This window comes from Oncorhynchus nerka, linkage group LG10 (assembly GCF_034236695.1).
Source record: "Oncorhynchus nerka isolate Pitt River linkage group LG10, Oner_Uvic_2.0, whole genome shotgun sequence".
NCBI lineage: Eukaryota > Metazoa > Chordata > Actinopteri > Salmoniformes > Salmonidae > Oncorhynchus > Oncorhynchus nerka.
The window spans coordinates 12,005,551-12,028,250 of record NC_088405.1 but is presented as its reverse complement, the minus strand read 5'-3'; the positions used below and the strand labels follow the sequence as shown (position 1 = coordinate 12,028,250).

Sequence of the window (22,700 nt, the reverse complement as noted above, 5' to 3'; positions counted from 1 at the left end):
TATGTCTGTAATTATATACAGGGACCCCCTTCTCTCCTCCTGTAGGAGAGGACACCACAGACCTGTTGCTGTCTGTCTGTTTATATACAGGGACCCCCTTCTCTCCTCCTGTAGGAGAGGACACCACAGACCTGTTGCTGTCTGTCTGTATGTCTGTGTTTATATACAGGGACCCCCTTCTCCCCTCCTGTAGGAGAGGACACCACAGACCTGTTGCTGTCTGTCTGTTTATATACAGGGACCCCCTTCTCCCCTCCTGTAGGAGAGGACACCACAGACCTGTTGCTGTCTGTCTGTTTATATACAGGGACCCCCTTCTCCCCTCCTGTAGGAGAGGACACCACAGACCTGTTGCTGTCTGTCTGTATGTCTGTGTTTATATACAGGGACCCCCTTCTCCCCTCCTGTAGGAGAGGACACCACAGACCTGTTGCTGTCTGTCTGTTTATATACAGGGACCCCCTTCTCCCCTCCTGTAGGAGAGGACACCACAGACCTGTTGCTGTCTGTCTGTTTATATACAGGGACCCCCTTCTCCCCTCCTGTAGGAGAGGACACCACAGACCTGTTGCTGTCTGTCTGTTTATATACAGGGACCCCCTTCTCCCCTCCTGTAGGAGAGGACACCACAGACCTGTTGCTGTCTGTCTGTTTATATACAGGGACCCCCTTCTCCCCTCCTGTAGGAGAGGACACCACAGACCTGTTGCTGTCTGTCTGTATGTCTGTGTTTATATACAGGGACCCCCTTCTCCCCTCCTGTAGGAGAGGACACCACAGACCTGTTGCTGTCTGTCTGTTTATATACAGGGACCCCCTTCTCCCCTCCTGTAGGAGAGGACACCACAGACCTGTTGCTGTCTGTCTGTTTATATACAGGGACCCCCTTCTCCCCTCCTGTAGGAGAGGACACCACAGACCTGTTGCTGTCTGTCTGTTTATATACAGGGACCCCCTTCTCCCCTCCTGTAGGAGAGGACACCACAGACCTGTTGCTGTCTGTCTGTTTATATACAGGGACCCCCTTCTCTCCTCCTGTAGGAGAGGACACCACAGACCTGTTGCTGTCTGTCTGTTTATATACAGGGACCCCCTTCTCCCCTCCTTTTGTAGGAGAGGACACCACAGACCTGTTGCTGTCTGTCTGTATGTCTGTAATTATATACAGGGACCCCCTTCTCTCCTCCTGTAGGAGAGGACACCACAGACCTGTTGCTGTCTGTCTGTTTATATACAGGGACCCCCTTCTCTCCTCCTGTAGGAGAGGACACCACAGACCTGTTGCTGTCTGTCTGTATGTCTGTGTTTATATACAGGGACCCCCTTCTCCCCTCCTGTAGGAGAGGACACCACAGACCTGTTGCTGTCTGTCTGTTTATATACAGGGACCCCCTTCTCCCCTCCTGTAGGAGAGGACACCACAGACCTGTTGCTGTCTGTCTGTTTATATACAGGGACCCCCTTCTCCCCTCCTGTAGGAGAGGACACCACAGACCTGTTGCTGTCTGTCTGTATGTCTGTGTTTATATACAGGGACCCCCTTCTCCCCTCCTGTAGGAGAGGACACCACAGACCTGTTGCTGTCTGTCTGTTTATATACAGGGACCCCCTTCTCCCCTCCTGTAGGAGAGGACACCACAGACCTGTTGCTGTCTGTCTGTTTATATACAGGGACCCCCTTCTCCCCTCCTGTAGGAGAGGACACCACAGACCTGTTGCTGTCTGTCTGTTTATATACAGGGACCCCCTTCTCCCCTCCTGTAGGAGAGGACACCACAGACCTGTTGCTGTCTGTCTGTTTATATACAGGGACCCCCTTCTCCCCTCCTGTAGGAGAGGACACCACAGACCTGTTGCTGTCTGTCTGTATGTCTGTGTTTATATACAGGGACCCCCTTCTCCCCTCCTGTAGGAGAGGACACCACAGACCTGTTGCTGTCTGTCTGTTTATATACAGGGACCCCCTTCTCCCCTCCTGTAGGAGAGGACACCACAGACCTGTTGCTGTCTGTCTGTTTATATACAGGGACCCCCTTCTCCCCTCCTGTAGGAGAGGACACCACAGACCTGTTGCTGTCTGTCTGTTTATATACAGGGACCCCCTTCTCTCCTCCTGTAGGAGAGGACACCACAGACCTGTTGCTGTCTGTCTGTTTATATACAGGGACCCCCTTCTCCCCTCCTTTTGTAGGAGAGGACACCACAGACCTGTTGCTGTCTGTCTGTAATTATATACAGGGACCCCCTTCTCTCCTCCTGTAGGAGAGGACACCACAGACCTGTTGCTGTCTGTCTGTTTATATACAGGGACCCCCTTCTCTCCTCCTGTAGGAGAGGACACCACAGACCTGTTGCTGTCTGTCTGTATGTCTGTGTTTATATACAGGGACCCCCTTCTCCCCTCCTGTAGGAGAGGACACCACAGACCTGTTGCTGTCTGTCTGTTTATATACAGGGACCCCCTTCTCCCCTCCTGTAGGAGAGGACACCACAGACCTGTTGCTGTCTGTCTGTTTATATACAGGGACCCCCTTCTCCCCTCCTGTAGGAGAGGACACCACAGACCTGTTGCTGTCTGTCTGTATGTCTGTGTTTATATACAGGGACCCCCTTCTCCCCTCCTGTAGGAGAGGACACCACAGACCTGTTGCTGTCTGTCTGTATGTCTGTGTTTATATACAGGGACCCCCTTCTCCCCTCCTGTAGGAGAGGACACCACAGACCTGTTGCTGTCTGTCTGTTTATATACAGGGACCCCCTTCTCCCCTCCTGTAGGAGAGGACACCACAGACCTGTTGCTGTCTGTCTGTTTATATACAGGGACCCCCTTCTCTCCTCCTGTAGGAGAGGACACCACAGACCTGTTGCTGTCTGTCTGTTTATATACAGGGACCCCCTTCTCTCCTCCTGTAGGAGAGGACACCACAGACCTGTTGCTGTCTGTCTGTTTATATACAGGGACCCCCTTCTCCCCTCCTTTTGTAGGAGAGGACACCACAGACCTGTTGCTGTCTGTCTGTAATTATATACAGGGACCCCCTTCTCTCCTCCTGTAGGAGAGGACACCACAGACCTGTTGCTGTCTGTCTGTTTATATACAGGGACCCCCTTCTCTCCTCCTGTAGGAGAGGACACCACAGACCTGTTGCTGTCTGTCTGTATGTCTGTGTTTATATACAGGGACCCCCTTCTCCCCTCCTGTAGGAGAGGACACCACAGACCTGTTGCTGTCTGTCTGTTTATATACAGGGACCCCCTTCTCCCCTCCTGTAGGAGAGGACACCACAGACCTGTTGCTGTCTGTCTGTTTATATACAGGGACCCCCTTCTCCCCTCCTGTAGGAGAGGACACCACAGACCTGTTGCTGTCTGTCTGTATGTCTGTGTTTATATACAGGGACCCCCTTCTCCCCTCCTGTAGGAGAGGACACCACAGACCTGTTGCTGTCTGTCTGTTTATATACAGGGACCCCCTTCTCCCCTCCTGTAGGAGAGGACACCACAGACCTGTTGCTGTCTGTCTGTTTATATACAGGGACCCCCTTCTCCCCTCCTGTAGGAGAGGACACCACAGACCTGTTGCTGTCTGTCTGTTTATATACAGGGACCCCCTTCTCCCCTCCTGTAGGAGAGGACACCACAGACCTGTTGCTGTCTGTCTGTTTATATACAGGGACCCCCTTCTCCCCTCCTGTAGGAGAGGACACCACAGACCTGTTGCTGTCTGTCTGTATGTCTGTGTTTATATACAGGGACCCCCTTCTCCCCTCCTGTAGGAGAGGACACCACAGACCTGTTGCTGTCTGTCTGTTTATATACAGGGACCCCCTTCTCCCCTCCTGTAGGAGAGGACACCACAGACCTGTTGCTGTCTGTCTGTATGTCTGTGTTTATATACAGGGACCCCCTTCTCCCCTCCTGTAGGAGAGGACACCACAGACCTGTTGCTGTATGTCTGTGTTTATATACAGGGACCCCCTTCTCCCCTCCTGTAGGAGAGGACACCACAGACCTGTTGCTGTCTGTCTGTTTATATACAGGGACCCCCTTCTCCCCTCCTGTAGGAGAGGACACCACAGACCTGTTGCTGTCTGTCTGTTTATATACAGGGACCCCCTTCTCCCCTCCTGTAGGAGAGGACACCACAGACCTGTTGCTGTCTGTCTGTTTATATACAGGGACCCCCTTCTCTCCTCCTGTAGGAGAGGACACCACAGACCTGTTGCTGTCTGTCTGTTTATATACAGGGACCCCCTTCTCTCCTTTTGTAGGAGAGGACACCACAGACCTGTTGCTGTCTGTCTGTATGTCTGTAATTATATACAGGGACCCCCTTCTCTCCTCCTGTAGGAGAGGACACCACAGACCTGTTGCTGTCTGTCTGTTTATATACAGGGACCCCCTTCTCTCCTCCTGTAGGAGAGGACACCACAGACCTGTTGCTGTCTGTCTGTTTATATACAGGGACCCCCTGCTCTCCTCCTGTAGGAGAGGACACCACAGACCTGTTGCTGTCTGTCTGTGTGGTAATGTCTCTCTATCCTCCTGTAGGAGAGGACACCACAGACCTGTTGCTGTCTGTCTGTGTGGTAATGTCTCTCTCTCCTCCTGTAGGAGAGGACACCACAGACCTGTTGCTGTCTGTCTGTGTGGTAATGTCTCTCTCTCTCTCCTCCTGTAGGAGTTTGCAGGAGAGGATACCACAGACCTGTTGCTGTCTGTCTGTGTGGTAATGTCTCTCTCTCTCTCCTCCTGTAGGAGTTTGCAGGGGAGGACACCACAGACCTGTTGCTGTCTGTATGTGTGTGTGGTAATGTCTCTCTCTCTCTCTCCTGTAGGAGTTTGCAGGGGAGGACACCACAGACCTGTTGCTGTCTGTATGTGTGTGTGGTAATGTCTCTCTCTCTCTCTCCTGTAGGAGTTTGCAGGAGAGGATACCACAGACCTGTTGCTGTCTGTCTGTGTGTGTGTGTTAATGTCTCTCTCTCTCTCTCCTCCTGTAGGAGTTTGCAGGGGAGGACACCACAGACCTGTTCCTAGAGGAGCGGGAGGCGTCACTGCGTCAGGCGCAGGAGGAGAAACACAAGCTGCAGATGTCAGTTCCCGGTATCCTCAACCCACACGAAATACCTGAGGAGATGTGTGATTGAGACGTCCAGCCACTGCGCCACATGAACCAAACTGCTGTTACTGTACATACAGGCATACCGACAAACACACAAAACTAACCCAAACAGAAGGAACGAAGAGGTGGGAGGCCCCCGGTCACTTTGCTGAGGTACGGAGAGAGCAGACACGCCCCTCCTCATCCATCAGGTGTTCTGTCCACCAAAAACCATGTCAATATGTAAATGACGACGTACTGGGTCACCCCGTGGCCCGTTACACCTGTTTTATATGGAGACTTCTGTTTCCACTGTTTATTTGGTCAGGGGTCATCACCCCCCCCTAGCTGCATGACATGAAGCAGACGTATGGTAAGATTTCTGTGTCATAGGTTTCCACTGTTTATTTGGTCAGGGGTCATCACCCCCCTAGCTGCATGACATGAAGCAGACGTATGGTAAGATTTCTGAACTTCACTTGTTTCCTCCCCTCCACATGTTATCTCTCTCTCTCACACACACATATACATATATATATATAGTGAGACAGGAGAGTGTTTGTGCAACAAGGCATATGTGTCAAAAAGTTCTCAGCAAAGAGGCTTCTAGAACTATGATGTGACAGACTGGAAGGAATGAAGTGGTGTTCTAGAAGTGTGTGTGTGTGTATGTGCACCCTGCGTCTGATTCCCAACCCAATGCATTGTGGTTAGAATGTGAAGCTAGCGGATTATGAAGGAAGAAAGTCAGAGATGCTGCTGCTTTGTGTGTCAGGTGGTCAGGCTAGCGGCCCGTGCTCATTGGTTGAACCTCCGCCCAACTGAAAGAAACCTACTGCGTTTGGTCGCCTGGCTGTGACTGGAGGCGGGAACTAGGAAGACAGGAAGATTATGTGCATATCATCCCAATTCTATAGCACATGAATTACCATGGGAACATCATTATTATGTAGGGTATTTTTTGTGGGTGTGTTGAGTGCGTGTGCTGTCGCCTAGACGACATGGGCGTTTAGTTTTCCTCTGTGAGGATCGTTGCTCTTCGTTCAAATGGACCTTTAACAGAAAGAAGAAGCGGTTATTGACATTTTATTTATGGGTTCAAAATATCTGCATCTTTATATAACAACCTCCTGTTTATCTTCTGTCAGTCGGCTTTTGAGATTCTGAATTGGAAGTAATTGACATTGTTTACCGTGCTGGTAGTGCTTCAACAACACTACCTAGAAGACAAGCTCAAATAAACACGACTCGGTTTACATTTCATTTTGTATGTTTGCTTTGGATCTTTATAACATGTCTTCTATCCAAAATAAAACAAAAGGCTTTTTATTCCAGAGTGAAATAATTAGTTGCCAATAGTTTGATTAAGCAACAAATGTATAATTCCTAATCCAAACTCAATCTGTAAATGGCAAATAGTTCCCCTTCTCTACTCGTTACAGTTGTTGTGAAACTTTTTGAACTGATTAAAGTTGAGGATTTTATAACCAATGCCTCTGGGCTCAATTTCTTTTTCATACAATCGCTTTTCTTTGTGGTGGCAGTAAGTGTAACTTTTATTTATTTAAATATTCATGTTCTCTAAAGTAGCGGTCACCAACCCTGGTCTGTCTGTAGTAACTTCTTTCTCCTGAGAGAGAACCAAGCACTAAAACACATGACCCTGATCAACTCATAATCAATACCTGAATTGTTGAATAAAAAGTGTTTCAGTGCTGGGCTGTAACAAAAACCTACAAACCCTTTAGCTCCTTCAGAACAAGAGTGACCCTACAACTCATCCAGAACGCCGCAGCCCGTCTGGTGTTCAACCTTCCCAAGTTCTCTCACGTCACCCCGCTCCTCCGCTCTCTCCACTGGCTTCCAGTTGAAGCTCGCATCCGCTACAAGACCATGGTGCTTGCCTACGGAGCTGTGAGGGGAACGGCACCTCAGTACCTCCAGGCTCTGATCAGGCCCTACACCCAAACAAGGGCACTGCGTTCATCCACCTCTGGCCTGCTCGCCTCCCTACCACTGAGGAAGTACAGTTCCCGCTCAGCCCAGTCAAAACTGTTCGCTGCTCTGGCCCCCCAATGGTGGAACAAACTCCCTCACGACGCCAGGACAGCGGAGTCAATCACCACCTTCCGGAGACACCTGAAACCCCACCTCTTTAAGGAATACCTAGGATAGGATAAAGTAATCCTTCTCACCCCCCCCGCCTTAAAAGATTTAGATGCACTATTGTAAAGTGGCTGCTCCACTGGATGTCATAAGGTGAATGCACCAATTTGTAAGTCGCTCTGGATAAGAGCGTCTGCTAAATGACTTAAATGTAAATGTAAATGTAACTGAGGGATGGTGGTAACTGCTCTGATAGAGAACTGAGGGATGGTGGTAACTGCTCTGATAGAGAACTGAGGGATGGTGGTAACTGCTCTGATAGAGAACTGAGGGATGGTGGTAACTGCTCTGATAGAGAACTGAGGGATGGTGGTAACTGCTCTGATAGAGAACCGAGGGATGGTGGTAACTGCTCTGATAGAGAACCGAGGGATGGTGGTAACTGCTCTGATAGAGAACTGAGGGATGGTGGTAACTGCTCTGATAGAGAACTGAGGGATGGTGGTAACTGCTCTGATAGAGAACTGAGGGATGGTGGTAACTGCTCTGATAGTGAACTGAGGGATGGTGGTAACTGCTCTGATAGAGAACTGAGGGATGGTGGTAACTGCTCTGATAGAGAACTGAGGGATGGTGGTAACTGCTCTGATAGAGAACTGAGGGATGGTGGTAACTGCTCTGAGAGACGACTGTTCTAGGAACCATCACTGGCTACAGGCCCCGTCTCCTGTTCTCTATACTGACAGGCTGGCAGAATCTTGCCCACTTCCCCTCTCTCTGGCTGAGGTGAACACACCAACTGATTTCTAGTGAAACATGAGGCTGATGATGTGTCACTGCGTCACTCTGCCCTCTTTATGCCAGTGTCTGAGCTCTCTCACAACACACTAGATATTCCTGTGGCGTGTCAATTTCCATTTTAACGTCTTTGGCCAAGGTTGGGCTGCAGTAAAACGACCCCCCCCCCCCCCCACCACTAATCACTGATAACCTAGTGGTATTCCACTAAAGGTTACGCTGACTGTCTCACACTGAAACAAAATACTCTGTTTATGGAGGGAGGTCCAGTCCTCTATATCATGGATGCCTGTGACAAGCTGCAGCTAAACACAGAACAGTTTAGATAGAGAACCTCCATTAGAAGTACTACAGCCCCATTCTGCTGACCTCCTCTCCATTAGAAGTACTACAGCCCCATTCTGCTGACCTCATCTCCATTAGAAGTACTACAGCCCCATTCTGCTGACCTCCTCTCCATTAGAAGTACTACAGCCCCATTCTGCTGACCTCATCTCCATTAGAAGTACTACAGCCCCATTCTGCTGACCTCATCTCTATTAGAAGTACCCCAGCCCCATTCTGCTGACCTCATCTCTATTAGAAGTACTACAGCCCCATTCTGCTGACCTCCTCTCCATTAGAAGTACTACAGCCCCATTCTGCTGACCTCATCTCCATTAGAAGTACTACAGCCCCATTCTGCTGACCTCATCTCTATTAGAAGTACCCCAGCCCCATTCGGCTGACCTCATCTCTATTAGAAGTACTACAGCCCCATTCTGCTGACCTCATCTCCATTAGAAGTACTACAGCCCCATTCTGCTGACCTCCTCTCCATTAGAAGTACTACAGCCCCATTCTGCTGAACTCATCTCCATTAGAAGTACTACAGCCCCATTCTGCTGACCTCATCTCCATTAGAAGTACTACAGCCCCATTCTGCTGACCTCATCTCCATTAGAAGTACTACAGCCCCATTCTGCTGACCTCCTCTCCATTAGAAGTACTACAGCCCCATTCTGCTGACAGGGTTCAGCCATATTTTGTTTAGTGATGAAGTCAGCCATGCAACTTTTTTGGTAATAATTCATGAACGCAGAGCTTGTGCTGAAATGATCACTAAACCCATCTCACACAGGGGGCAGTTCTCTGGGGGTAACCAGAGACACTCTCCCCTATGACCCACTTCCAGGGAACAAACCTGGGTTTAAATACTAATCAAAATCATTTGAAATACTGTATAGGTGTTTGATTGAGCTTGCCTGGCTTAATGGAACCAATTAATTAGTTTTGAAAGTGCAAACCCTTCCCACCTGCACTCCAGGAAGACGAGAGCAAACACTTAACGTTTGAAAGATGTTGAGTAGTGTTTGAACCCAGGTCTGCTTCCAGTGAGCCATAGCCCTGGTATGGCATCCCTTTTGAAGAGCTCACAGCACCGCTGGGAAGGTGCCCAGATACACTCCAAATGACATCCTAATCCCTATATAGTGCACTATCACTATATAGGGAATAGGGCGCCATTTGTACAAAATCCCCCCCCCCCCCCTGCACATTGCTCCATGCTGAGGTTATAAATATAGACTTCTCAGAGTTGTGGAGGAAGCCTGTTACCTACGTAAACCACCCAGCTGGCCAGCCACATGGCGAGAAGGAGCGTAAGAGAGACCCCAGTGCCCATACTGTATGGAAGGAGAGAATGAACCCCCCTACACAAACTCATGCCCCAGTGTTCCCAGTGCCCATACTGTATGGAAGGAGAGAATGAACCCCCCTACACAAACTCATGCCCCAGTGTTCCCAGTGCCCATACTGTATGGGAAGGAGAGAATGAACCCCCCCTACACAAACTCATGCCCCAGTGTTCCCAGTGCCCATACTGTATGGAAGGAGAGAATGAACCCCCCTACACAAACTCATGCCCCAGTGTTCCCAGTGCCCATACTGTATGGAAGGAGAGAATGAACCCCCCTACACAAACTCATGCCCCAGTGTTCCCAGTGCCCATACTGTATGGGAAGGAGAGAATGAACCCCCCTACACAAACTCATGCCCCAGTGTTCCCAGTGCCCATACTGTATGGAAGGAGAGAACGAACCCCCTACACAAACTCATGCCCCAGTGTTCCCAGTGCCCATACTGTATGGAAGGAGAGAATGAACCCCCTACACAAACTCATGCCCCAGTGTTCCCAGTGCCCATACTGTATGGGAAGGAGAGAATGAACCCCCTACACAAACTCATGCCCCAGTGTTCCCAGTGCCCATACTGTATGGAAGGAGAGAATGAACCCCCTACACAAACGCATGCCCCAGTGTTCCCAGTGCCCATACTGTATGGAAGGAGAGAATGAACCCCCTACACAAACTCATGCCCCAGTGCCCATACTGTATGGGAAGGAGAGAATGAACCCCCTACACAAACTCATGCCCCAGTGTTCCCAGTGCCCATACTGTATGGGAAGGAGAGAATGAACCCCCTACACAAACTCATGCCCCAGTGTTCCCAGTGCCCATACTGTATGGGAAGGAGAGAATGAACCCCCTACACAAACTCATGCCCCAGTGTTCCCAGTGCCCATACTGTATGGAAGGAGAGAATGAACCCCCTACACAAACTCATGCCCCAGTGTTCCCAGTGCCCATACTGTATGGAAGGAGAGAATGAACCCCCTACACAAACTCATGCCCCAGTGTTCCCAGTGCCCATACTGTATGGGAAGGAGAGAATGAACCCCCTACACAAACTCATGCCCCAGTGTTCCCAGTGCCCATACTGTATGGAAGGAGAGAATGAACCCCCTACACAAACTCATGCCCCAGTGTTCCCAGTGCCCATACTGTATGGAAGGAGAGAATGAACCCCCTACACAAACTCATGCCCCAGTGTTCCCAGTGCCCATACTGTATGGGAAGGAGAGAATGAACCCCCTACACAAACTCATGCCCCAGTGTTCCCAGTGCCCATACTGTATGGGAAGGAGAGAATGAACCCCCCTATACAAACTCATGCCCCAGTGTTCCCAGTGCCCATACTGTATGGAAGGAGAGAATGAACCCCCTACACAAACTCATGCCCCAGTGTTCCCAGTGCCCATACTGTATGGGAAGGAGAGAATGAACCCCCTACACAAACTCATGCCCCAGTGTTCCCAGTGCCCATACTGTATGGGAAGGAGAGAATGAACCCCCTACACAAACTCATGCCCCAGTGTTCCCAGTGCCCATACTGTATGGGAAGGAGAGAATGAACCCCCTACACAAACTCATGCCCCAGTGTTCCCAGTGCCCATACTGTATGGAAGGAGAGAATGAACCCCCTACACAAACTCATGCCCCAGTGTTCCCAGTGCCCATACTGTATGGAAGGAGAGAATGAACCCCCCTACACAAACTCATGCCCCAGTGTTCCCAGTGCCCATACTGTATGGGAAGGAGAGAATGAACCCACCTACACAAACTCATGCCCCAGTGTTCCCAGTGCCCATACTGTATGGGAAGGAGAGAATGAACCCCCCTACACAAACTCATGCCCCAGTGTTCCCAGTGCCCATACTGTATGGGAAGGAGAGAATGAACCCACCTATACAAACTCATGCCCCAGTGTTCCCAGTGCCCATACTGTATGGAAGGAGAGAATGAACCCCCCTACACAAACTCATGCCCCAGTGTTCCCAGTGCCCATACTGTATGGGAAGGAGAGAATGAACCCCCCTACACAAACTCATGCCCCAGTGTTCCCAGTGCCCATACTGTATGGAAGGAGAGAATGAACCCCCCTACACAAACTCATGCCCCAGTGTTCCCAGTGCCCATACTGTATGGGAAGGAGAGAATGAACCCCCCTACACAAACTCATGCCCCAGTGTTCCTATTTTTACTCACCCTGCCTCGTCTTTCCAAGAACAACTTTTGTGTTGAAACTAGACTTGCAGTTTCTTGTAGTGGCTGCAACTCAATCCCCTCTTTCGTCAGATATAAAGTTTGCGCCTATTCCATAACACGGGGCTTTGAGAGCAGTTTTTTTCTACACAAGAAGATCCGGAAAAGAACATCTTCACGAAATGATCTATAAAACCCCAACCGTTTGCGTAACAAACTAATATGAACAACGTGACCAAACATGGTTCTACTGGTTTTATTTCCCAGAGTTTTCTTCTCTCTCAGAGATATAGGACAGACACTTCAACCTGATTAGACATTTTATGACTTGTCTGTTTTGCCATGTACAAATGTGTTATTCATTGCGTTTCTATTGGTTACAGCAGTAAAGGCTAAATTCAATGTTTCATAAAATTATTTTAAAAATATATTCATCCTGAAATTCCAAATCAAATGGCTAAATGATCCACCTTAAAACAATTCCATATGTTCGCTTAGTAGATATTGAGATTTAAGGGCTTAGACCTTGACTAGACTTGCCCAGTTAAATAAAAGCCCTAGAGATTTTAATAATATGCGTTACCCTTCTTATCAACAGCCCATATTCTCCCTTTGTCTCTAATTTTCCGTCTCTGAGGGCAAGACAGACCGAATGAACAGCACAAACAAATAGTCAAAAACATTTCATGCAATCTAGGTGAGGTAGGTGTCCTTGGTGGGGTCAGTGGGGTAAAGTGGATTTGACCGGCAGAAACTGTTCTGTAGTCAATGTGAAAGACAATGCTGCCATCTAATGGACAATAATGGCATTTTAATAATAACCAGTGCACAGAACTTACCACGAACAATTAACTGACGGCCTACCGAGGCCAAACCCAGACGACGCTGGGTCTATTGTGCGCTGCCCTATGGGACTCCCAAATCACGGTCGGGGAAATGAACCAGGGTCTGTAGTGACGCCTCTAGCACTAAGATGCAGTTCCTCAGACAGCTGCATCACTCGGGGAACCCACCATAATTACCTGTGTACAGAACTTACCACGAACAAAGAATAACTGATTGATTTTCTTCTGTGATATAATGACATCTAATGGAGAGTAGTTGAACTGAACGAAATGCCCCACATGAACCTGCACCCTCATGCAAGACACAGAAAAGTTGCTCGGGCAGATAAATGGTGGGAATGTAACTTTTATTTCTGACTGCCTCCGTCCACCCATGTCCTCTTAGGCCCAGTAGTGTGCGATACGGCCAACACAGACAGATATAGAAATAGAAACAACGGGCATTTCATTAAACCATCATCTACCTACTGCTCACCACTCCTATTACTCACCACAAGGTAGCTTCTATGTTAAAGTCTATTATATTCTATGGCGTACAGGTTTAGAGCTAGGTGACCTATTGCATTGTAATATAGAGTTAATGGGAGGTAGGAGGAGATGTGATCGATACAAAGTCACCTGAGTCAGGCTGACGGGCTGGACTGGGTTCTAGACTGGGTTCTAAGTGGGCTAGAAAGGCCTACGGCAAAACCAGGCCTCCTGAACTAAAGACGACCAATGCAGGACCAGGGCCTGTATTTATCAAGTGTCTCAGAGGAGGAGGGCTGATTTAGGATCAGGTCTCCCCTGTCCATTCAGTATATTCTAAGAGAAACTGATCCTAGATCAGCACTTCTACTCTTAGGCTCTTTATGAATACAGGCACACATTTTTAACAGGGGCACATTGGAGCAAGATGGGGTTGAGAGGGTTAGCTGCTGCCAGGTTGCCAGTACCAATTTGGGTCAGTTTGCTCCACTGATTTCCTCCCTCTTCCTCCTCTGCTCCTCTCTCTTTTCCTTCCTCCTCTTGTCTTCCTCCTTCCCTCTTCTCCCTCTTGTCTTCCATCCTCCTCTTCTCCCTCTTGTCTTCCCTCCTCCTCTTCTCCCTCTTGTCTTCCTCCTTCCCTCCTCTTCTCCCTCGTCTTCCCTCCTCCTCTTCTCCCTCTTGTCTTCCATCCTCCTCTTCTCCCTCTTGTCTTCCCTCCTCCTCTTCTCCCTCTTGTCTTCCCTCCTCCTCTTCTCTTCCATCCTCCTCTTCTCCCTCTTGTCTTCCATCCTCCTCTTCTCCCTCTTGTCTTCCATCCTCCTCTTCTCCCTCTTGTCTTCCATCCTCCTTCTCCCTCTTGTCTTCCCTCCTCCTTTTCTCCCTCTTGTCTTCCTCCTTCCCTCCTCCTCTTTCCAATATCTATGTGGTTCGAGCTTGGCTGGAGCGTGGCTTCACTCTAAAAGAAGACAAGAAAGGGGGGGCAACTAATTCAGAAAAGGGGGAGACAGAGGAGGGTAGGGGGAGACAGAGGAGGGTAGGGGGAGACACTGTGTGTGTAAGTACGTACCTGAGGGTTTTCTCAGGGCCACTCTGTCGTCCCCTGGCCTGGGAGGAGGACTTGAACTGGGCCTCTAGTCTGGAGTAGATCCCTGCTGCACGCTGGAACAACCACACATTATACAACCACACATTATACAACCACACATTATACAACCACACATTATACAACCACAACCACACATTATACAACCACACATTATACAACCACACATTACACAACCACACATATACAACCACACATTATACAACCACAACCACACATTATACAACCACACATTATACAACCACAACCACACATTATACAACCACACATTATACAACCACAACCACACATTATACAACCACACATTATACAACCACAACCACACATTATACAACCACACATTATACAACCACAAATTATACAACCACAAATTATACAACCACAAATTATACAACCACACATTATACAACCACAAATTATACAAACACAACCACACAACCACACATTATACAACCACACATTATACAACCACAACCACACATTATACAAACACAACCACACAACCACACATTATACAACCACACATTATACAACCACAACCACACATTATACAACCACAACCACACATTATACAACCACAACCACACATTATACAACCACACATTATACAACCACAACCACACATTATACAACCACGCATTATACAACCACACATTATACAAACACAAATTATACAACCACACATTACACAACCACAACCACAAATTATACAACCACACATTACACAACCACAACCACACATTATACAACCACACATTATACAACCACAACCACACATTATACAACCACACATTATACAACCACACATTATACAACCACACATTATACAACCACAAATTATACAACCACAAATTATACAACCACACATTACACAACCACAACCACACATTACACAACCACAACCACACATTATACAACCACACATTATACAACCACAACCACACATTATACAACCACACATTATACAACCACACATTATACAACCACACATTACACAACCACAAATTATACAACCACACATTACACAACCACACATATACAACCACACATTATACAACCACAACCACACATTATACAACCACAACCACACATTATACAACCACAACCACACATTACACAACCACACATATACAACCACACATTATACAACCACAACCACACATTATACAACCACACATTATACAACCACACATTATACAACCACAACCACACATTATACAACCACACATTATACAACCACAACCACACATTATACAACCACACATTATACAACCACAACCACACATTATACAACCACAACCACACATTATACAACCACACATTATACAACCACAACCACACATTATACAACCACAACCACACATTATACAACCACACATTATACAACCACAACCACACATTATACAACCACAACCACACATTATACAACCACACATTATACAACCACACATTATACAACCACAACCACACATTATACAACCACACATTACACAACCACACATATACAACCACACATTATACAACCACAACCACACATTATACAACCACACATTATACAACCACAACCACACATTATACAACCACACATTATACAACCACAACCACACATTATACAACCACACATTATACAACCACACATATACAACCACAACTCAACATTATACAACCACACATTACACAACCACAACCACACATTATACAACCACACATTATACAACCACACATTATACAACCACAACTCAACATTATACAACCACAACAGGGGGGGTGGTACACCAGTGACAACCACACTATACACAAACACAATGGTAATGAAGTTTCATGTTTCAACTTTCTAGTGTTTTATCCCCTACGAAAAATAAAGTCGTAATCGACTCAGTAAAACACACGTCTTTAGTGTCCTTCGACTTCCTCTGTTCCTGATCACCGAACCTAATCTTAGTCAGATGACCAATGATCTCCACCATACGCCGCTGGTCTGGGGGAGGGAGCGAGAGAGAGAGGCGGAGAGCGAGCGAGAGAGAGAGAGAGAGGCAGAGAGAGAGAAAGAGAGAGAGACAGAGAGAGAGAGAGTGAGAGAGAGAGAGAGAGAGAGAGAGACAGAGAGAGAGACAGAGAGAGAGAGAGAGAGGCAGAGAGAGAGGCAGAGAGAGAGAAAGAGAGAGAGACAGAGAGAGAGAGAGTGAGAGAGAGAGAGAGAGAGAGAGAGACAGAGAGAGACAGAGAGAACAATTAGAATGCACACAACTATCGGAACACACACAAAGTTAACTGAGGCCTGTGTTACCTTCCTCTCTTTGGGCGTCTTGGTTGTAGCGAATGGAGCGAGAGCTGTCCCATTTACTCTTCTGGGCACTCACTCTGGAAACACAAACCATTTCAGAGATACAGTGGTGAAATGGATGAAGAAGCGTGTAGTTGATGAAGTTGAGCTCACCTGAATGGAGTGTTGTCTCTCGAAGGAGTCTGTAAACAACCAACAGAATTTTGGAAAAGTAAGAAAATTGCAATGATTTAAGTCTCAGGTAAAGGAGTGAAATACACTCACTTTCTCCACTGCTTTCTCTTTGCGATGGAAATTGGGAGACGACATCTGCCTCTTCAAAGGTTTGCTCAACTTCTTGGCCTTCTTAGCAGCTAACAATGAACACATAGAAACCCCATATGTGGTTACAACCATAAGCAGTGTACACATACATTCATGATTCACTTACAACTGATAGTTCATAGCTGTAGACAGATGTCCACAAACCCAATGCAGTTTCAAAATGAGCAGCCCATGTACCAATACGACACTGCCACCTGCTGGCTATAGTGGGCTACTCCCACCTTCATTTAGATGTATTTATTTATTTCAATAAACACAGTGGGGATTCATCATGACATACAGTGTGGTCTTATGACATCGGGAGAATCTCGATTTGAGTCCTTGCATCCTTGCCTCCTTCTCAAAACCCATTAGATGAGGTCAGAGGTCCCTCCCCTCTGACCTTCTCATCCAATTGGATTTCAGAAGGTGAGGAGAGAGGACACAAGGAATCAAGAAAACGCAATTTATATACACCCCCCCCCCCCCCCCCGTTTCAAAGCCTCTTTGCTAATTGGCGTTTAATAGGATCCCCATTAGGCGCTGCCACAGTGTCAGCTCCTCTTCCTGGGGTCCACGAGACATGATATAATACTTAGTACAGAACATTATTAAAGGACTGAACTGCATTTAAAACATCACACACAGCCTACATATCAGTAGATACACACAATATCTAGGTCTAATCCATAGTACTGTGCAATTACAATACAAGCTATATGAAAAGGCTGTGTCTCTTCACAGGCCCCTTTGTGATGTAAGGTGTTCTTTATCTGGTTGTATTGCTAGCTAGAGTTACCTGGGTTACCAGAGAGTTCCATGTAGTCATGACTCTATTTAATACTGTGTGTTTCCCTGTTCTGGACCTGGGTACTGTTGGATCACCTCTGGCTGCATGTCTTGTGTTGTACCGATGAGTGTCTGACTATGTGCCAACTGCTTAAACAGACAGTTCTGTACCTTCAACACCTCGCACAAAGACCAATAGTGATGCAGTCAATCTCTCCTCTACTTTGAGCCAGGAGAGATTGTCAGTAACATGCATGCAAATTGCCCTCCGTGACCATCAATGTGCTATACTTGCTGTTTTGTTCTGGACCAACTGTAATTGACCTATGTCCTTCTTCACCGCACATGACCACACAGCTGGGCAGTAGTCCATGTGCCACAAAATTGGGGCCTGTAGGACCTGTCTGGTCGACTGAGATGTCAAGAAGGCAGAGCAACGCCCGATCACGGACAGACTTCTTCCCATTTTAGCAACCAGTGAGTCTATATGTTTTGACGACAGCTTGCTATCTAGAGTGGCACCCAGCAGTTTAATCTCCTTAACTTGCTAAATCGACACATTATTCAATAATAAATCTAAATGAGGTTTAGCGTTGAGAGAGTGATTTGTCCCAAAAACACTGCTTTACATATGTTTAGATTTTTATCACCAGCCTATTGCTAGTTACCCGTTCTAAAACTAACTGGAGCTCTATGTTAAAGGTGTCCTTTATTTTACAGTTGCAGCCGACCTGTATACGGTTGAGTCGTCAGCGTACATAGACACACAGGCTTTATTCAAAATCAGTGGAAGGTCATTAGTAAAAATGGAAAACAATAATGTCCCTAGTCGGCTGCCCTGCGGAACACCACAGTCAACTGAATTTGCAGGCTTCCATTAACGAAAACTCTGTTCTATTCGATAGGTAACTCTCAATCCATAATAAGGCAGAGGATGCAAATCCATTACACCTACGTTTTTTTTCAGCAATAGGTTACGATCAATGACATCAAAAGCTGCACTGAAGTCTAACAGAGCAACTCCCACAATCTTCTTACTATCAATTCAGCCAAGCATCAGACAAGCATCAGTAATTTGTGTCAGTGCCAAGCATGTTGAGTACCCTTCCCTATAAGCATGCTGAAAGTCTGTTTTTAATTAATTTTCTGGGCTAAAAACTTCTTTGTATTTGATCAAACAATTTTTTCCAAAAGTTTGCTATGCACTTCTAAGAGACTGATTGATCGGCTGGTTGAACCATTACTCTGCTATTCTTGGGTAGCTGAATGACCTTTGCCCCCTTTCCATGTCTGCGGTCACACCGTCTTCTAGACTTAAATTGAAGATGTGGCCAACAGGAGTCACAATGTATTCCACTACAAATCTTAGCAATTTACCATCCAGGTAGTCGGTACCAGGTGGTTTGTCCTTATTTATAGATTAGCAACCATTTTCTTCACCTCTTCCACACCCACTTTGTGGAACTGAAAACTACAGTGCTTGTCTTTCATTATTTGGTCCGTTATGCATTTTCTTTTTTACCAGGCAAGTCAGTTAAGAACAAATTCTTATTTTCAATGACGGCCTAGGAAAAGTGGGTTAACTGCCTTGTTCAGGGGCAGAACGACAGATTTGTACCTTGTCAGCTCGGGGGTTTGAACTTGCAACCTTCCGGTTACTAGTCCACCGCTCTAACCACTAGGCTACCCTGCCGTCCCTACACTCTAACCACTAGGCCACCCTGCCGTCCCTACACTCTAACCACTAGGCCACCCTGCCGTCCCTACACTCTAACCACTAGGCCACCCTGCCGTCCCTACACTCTAACCACTAGCGTGAATATGAAGGCTCAGCATTTGTTATTTGCAAGTCATACCTAAGTTTGCTAATCTCGTCAACAACAACGTGATTAAAGTGGTTGATAATATTAAAGTGTTTTGTTATGAACAAGTCATCTGACTCAATGACAGATGAGTTTACTTTTTTTTGCCTAGAATTTCATTAAATGTACTTGTTTTTTTTTCATGGTATAGTTTCTTCTTTTTGTTTAGTTATGTGATTTCTATGTTTACCAGTCTGCTGTGTTGTCAGACGTATTTGCTATTTCCTTTGCCTCACCCCTTTCAGCCATACAGTTTTTCCAATTAGACTATAAACCAATTAGAGAGCCTAATTACTCTACCTTGTTTCTTGCTGGCCTCCTCTTCATCCCCCACCTCATCCTCAGTGACCTCTGACCCCGTGGTATACTCCTCATCCTCAGAGAGCAGCGTCTGCTGCCTCTGACACAGGGCAAAGGAGAGCATATCAGGGTTTCGATAGCCTGGTCCCAGATCTGTTTGGTGTCTAGACTAACACCATTGATCATTAACTAAGCATGAGGAGTTGGCAATGACAGCATAAACAGACTGGCCCTCAGGCTTCTGGTGGTACAAAGGTATACTATGTCACTACTGTGATATGTTACGTCATATACACACAAACACAAGTAAACAGACACGGACACTGCAGCACAATTACATTTGGAAACAATAAACGTTGATCTTACCAGTTGCCGGCTCCAGTTTTTCAACAGGGAAAACTGCAAAGCAATAGGTTGAGTTAGACTATAGTCTATTTGAAATAGGTTGAGTTAGACTATAGTCTATTTGAAATAGGTTGAGTTAGACTATAGTCTATTTGAAATAGGTTGAGTTAGTTGGACGAGAGTCGATCTATTTGAAATAGGTTGAGTTAGACTATAGTCTATTTGAAATAGGTTGAGTTAGACTATAGTCTATTTGAAATAGGTTGAGTTAGACTATAGTCTATTTGAAATAGGTTGAGTTAGTTGGACGAGAGTCGATCTATTTGAAATAGGTTGAGTTAGACTATAGTCTATTTGAAATAGGTTGAGTTAGACTATAGTCTATTTGATATAGGTTGAGTTAGACTATAGTCTATTTGAAATAGGTTGAGTTAGTCTATTTGAAATAGGTTGAGTTAGACTATAGTTTTTGAAATAGGTTGAGTTAGACTATAGTCTATTTGAAATAGGTTGAGTTAGACTATAGTCTATTTGAAATAGGTTGAGTTAGACTATAGTCTATTTGAAATAGGTTGAGTTAGACTATAGTCTATTTGAAATAGGTTGAGTTAGACTATAGTCTATTTGAAATAGGTTGAGTTAGTCTATTTGAAATAGGTTGAGTTAGTCTATTTGAAATAGGTTGAGTTAGACTATAGTCTATTTGAAATAGGTTGAGTTAGACTATAGTCTATTTGAAATAGGTTGAGTTAGACTATAGTCTATTTGAAATAGGTTGAGCTAGACTATAGTCTATTTGAAATAGGTTGAGTTAGTCTATTTGAAATAGGTTGAGTTAGTCTATTTGAAATAGGTTGAGTTAGTCTATTTGAAATAGGTTGAGTTAGACTATAGTCTATTTGAAATAGGTTGAGTTAGACTATAGTCTATTTGAAATAGGTTGAGTTAGTCTATTTGAAATAGGTTGAGTTAGACTATAGTCTATTTGAAATAGGTTGAGTTAGACTATAGTCTATTTGAAATAGGTTGAGTTAGTTGGACGAGAGTCGATCTATTTGAAATAGGTTGAGTTAGACTATAGTCTATTTGAAATAGGTTGAGTTAGACTATAGTCTATTTGAAATAGGTTGAGTTAGACTATAGTCTATTTGAAATAGGTTGAGTTAGACTATAGTCTATTTGAAATAGGTTGAGTTAGACTATAGTCTATTTGATATAGGTTGAGTTAGACTATAGTCTATTTGAAATAGGTTGAGTTAGTCTATTTGAAATAGGTTGAGTTAGACTATAGTCTATTTGAAATAGGTTGAGTTAGACTATAGTCTATTTGAAATAGGTTGAGTTAGACTATAGTCTATTTGAAATAGGTTGAGTTAGTCTATTTGAAATAGGTTGAGTTAGACTATAGTCTATTTGAAATAGGTTGAGTTAGACTATAGTCTATTTGAAATAGGTTGAGTTAGTTGGACGAGAGTCGATCTATTTGAAATAGGTTGAGTTAGACTATAGTCTATTTGAAATAGGTTGAGTTAGACTATAGTCTATTTGAAATAGGTTGAGTTAGACTATAGTCTATTTGAAATAGGTTGAGTTAGTTGGACGAGAGTCGATCTATTTGAAATAGGTTGAGTTAGACTATAGTCTATTTGAAATAGGTTGAGTTAGACTATAGTCTATTTGATATAGGTTGAGTTAGACTATAGTCTATTTGAAATAGGTTGAGTTAGTCTATTTGAAATAGGTTGAGTTAGACTATAGTCTATTTGAAATAGGTTGAGTTAGACTATAGTCTATTTGAAATAGGTTGAGTTAGACTATAGTCTATTTGAAATAGGTTGAGTTAGACTATAGTCTATTTGAAATAGGTTGAGTTAGACTATAGTCTATTTGAAATAGGTTGAGTTAGACTATAGTCTATTTGAAATAGGTTGAGTTAGACTATAGTCTATTTGAAATAGGTTGAGTTAGACTATAGTCTATTTGAAATAGGTTGAGTTAGACTATAGTCTATTTGATATAGGTTGAGTTAGACTATAGTCTATTTGAAATAGGTTGAGTTAGTCTATTTGAAATAGGTTGAGTTAGTCTATTTGAAATAGGTTGAGTTAGTCTATTTGAAATAGGTTGAGTTAGTCTATTTGAAATAGGTTGAGTTAGACTATAGTCTATTTGAAATAGGTTGAGTTAGACTATAGTCTATTTGAAATAGGTTGAGCTAGACTATAGTCTATTTGAAATAGGTTGAGTTAGTCTATTTGAAATAGGTTGAGTTAGTCTATTTGAAATAGGTTGAGTTAGTCTATTTGAAATAGGTTGAGTTAGTCTATTTGAAATAGGTTGAGTTAGACTATAGTCTATTTGAAATAGGTTGAGTTAGACTATAGTCTATTTGAAATAGGTTGAGTTAGTCTATTTGAAATAGGTTGAGTTAGACTATAGTATATTTGAAATAGGTTGAGTTAGACTATAGTCTATTTGAAATAGGTTGAGTTAGTTGGACGAGAGTCGATCTATTTGAAATAGGTTGAGTT

General features: G+C 45.1%; 2 protein-coding genes across 4 annotated transcripts in view; one reads left to right on the top strand and one right to left on the bottom strand.

Annotated features, from left to right (window-relative positions):
- The window catches only part of xpo1b (exportin 1 (CRM1 homolog, yeast) b), an 88,445-nt gene extending 81,854 nt beyond the window's left edge, over nt 1-6,591 (top strand). Inside the window, exon 25 of the mRNA XM_065023015.1 lies at nt 5,004-6,591. Coding sequence (XP_064879087.1) covers nt 5,004-5,150 — 147 coding nt within the window. The 3' untranslated portion in view covers nt 5,151-6,591. The remainder of the gene's footprint in view (nt 1-5,003) is intronic.
- Nucleotides 6,592-13,046: 6,455 nt separating this feature from the next.
- Nucleotides 13,047-22,700, bottom strand: part of sanbr (SANT and BTB domain regulator of CSR) — a 45,163-nt gene continuing 35,509 nt past the window's right edge. For 2 of the 3 annotated variants that reach the window (XM_065023012.1, XM_065023014.1), the window contains 8 exons: nt 20,191-20,223; nt 19,825-19,924; nt 16,835-16,923; nt 16,724-16,752; nt 16,574-16,647; nt 16,176-16,264; nt 14,251-14,342; nt 13,047-14,139 (listed from right to left, as the gene is read on the bottom strand). In XM_065023012.1, coding sequence (XP_064879084.1) covers nt 14,103-14,139; nt 14,251-14,342; nt 16,176-16,264; nt 16,574-16,647; nt 16,724-16,752; nt 16,835-16,923; nt 19,825-19,924; nt 20,191-20,223 — 543 coding nt within the window. In that variant the 3' untranslated portion in view covers nt 13,047-14,102. The remainder of the gene's footprint in view (nt 14,140-14,250; nt 14,343-16,175; nt 16,265-16,573; nt 16,648-16,723; nt 16,753-16,834; nt 16,924-19,824; nt 19,925-20,190; nt 20,224-22,700) is intronic. The other variant, XM_065023013.1, reaches the window with a different exon arrangement.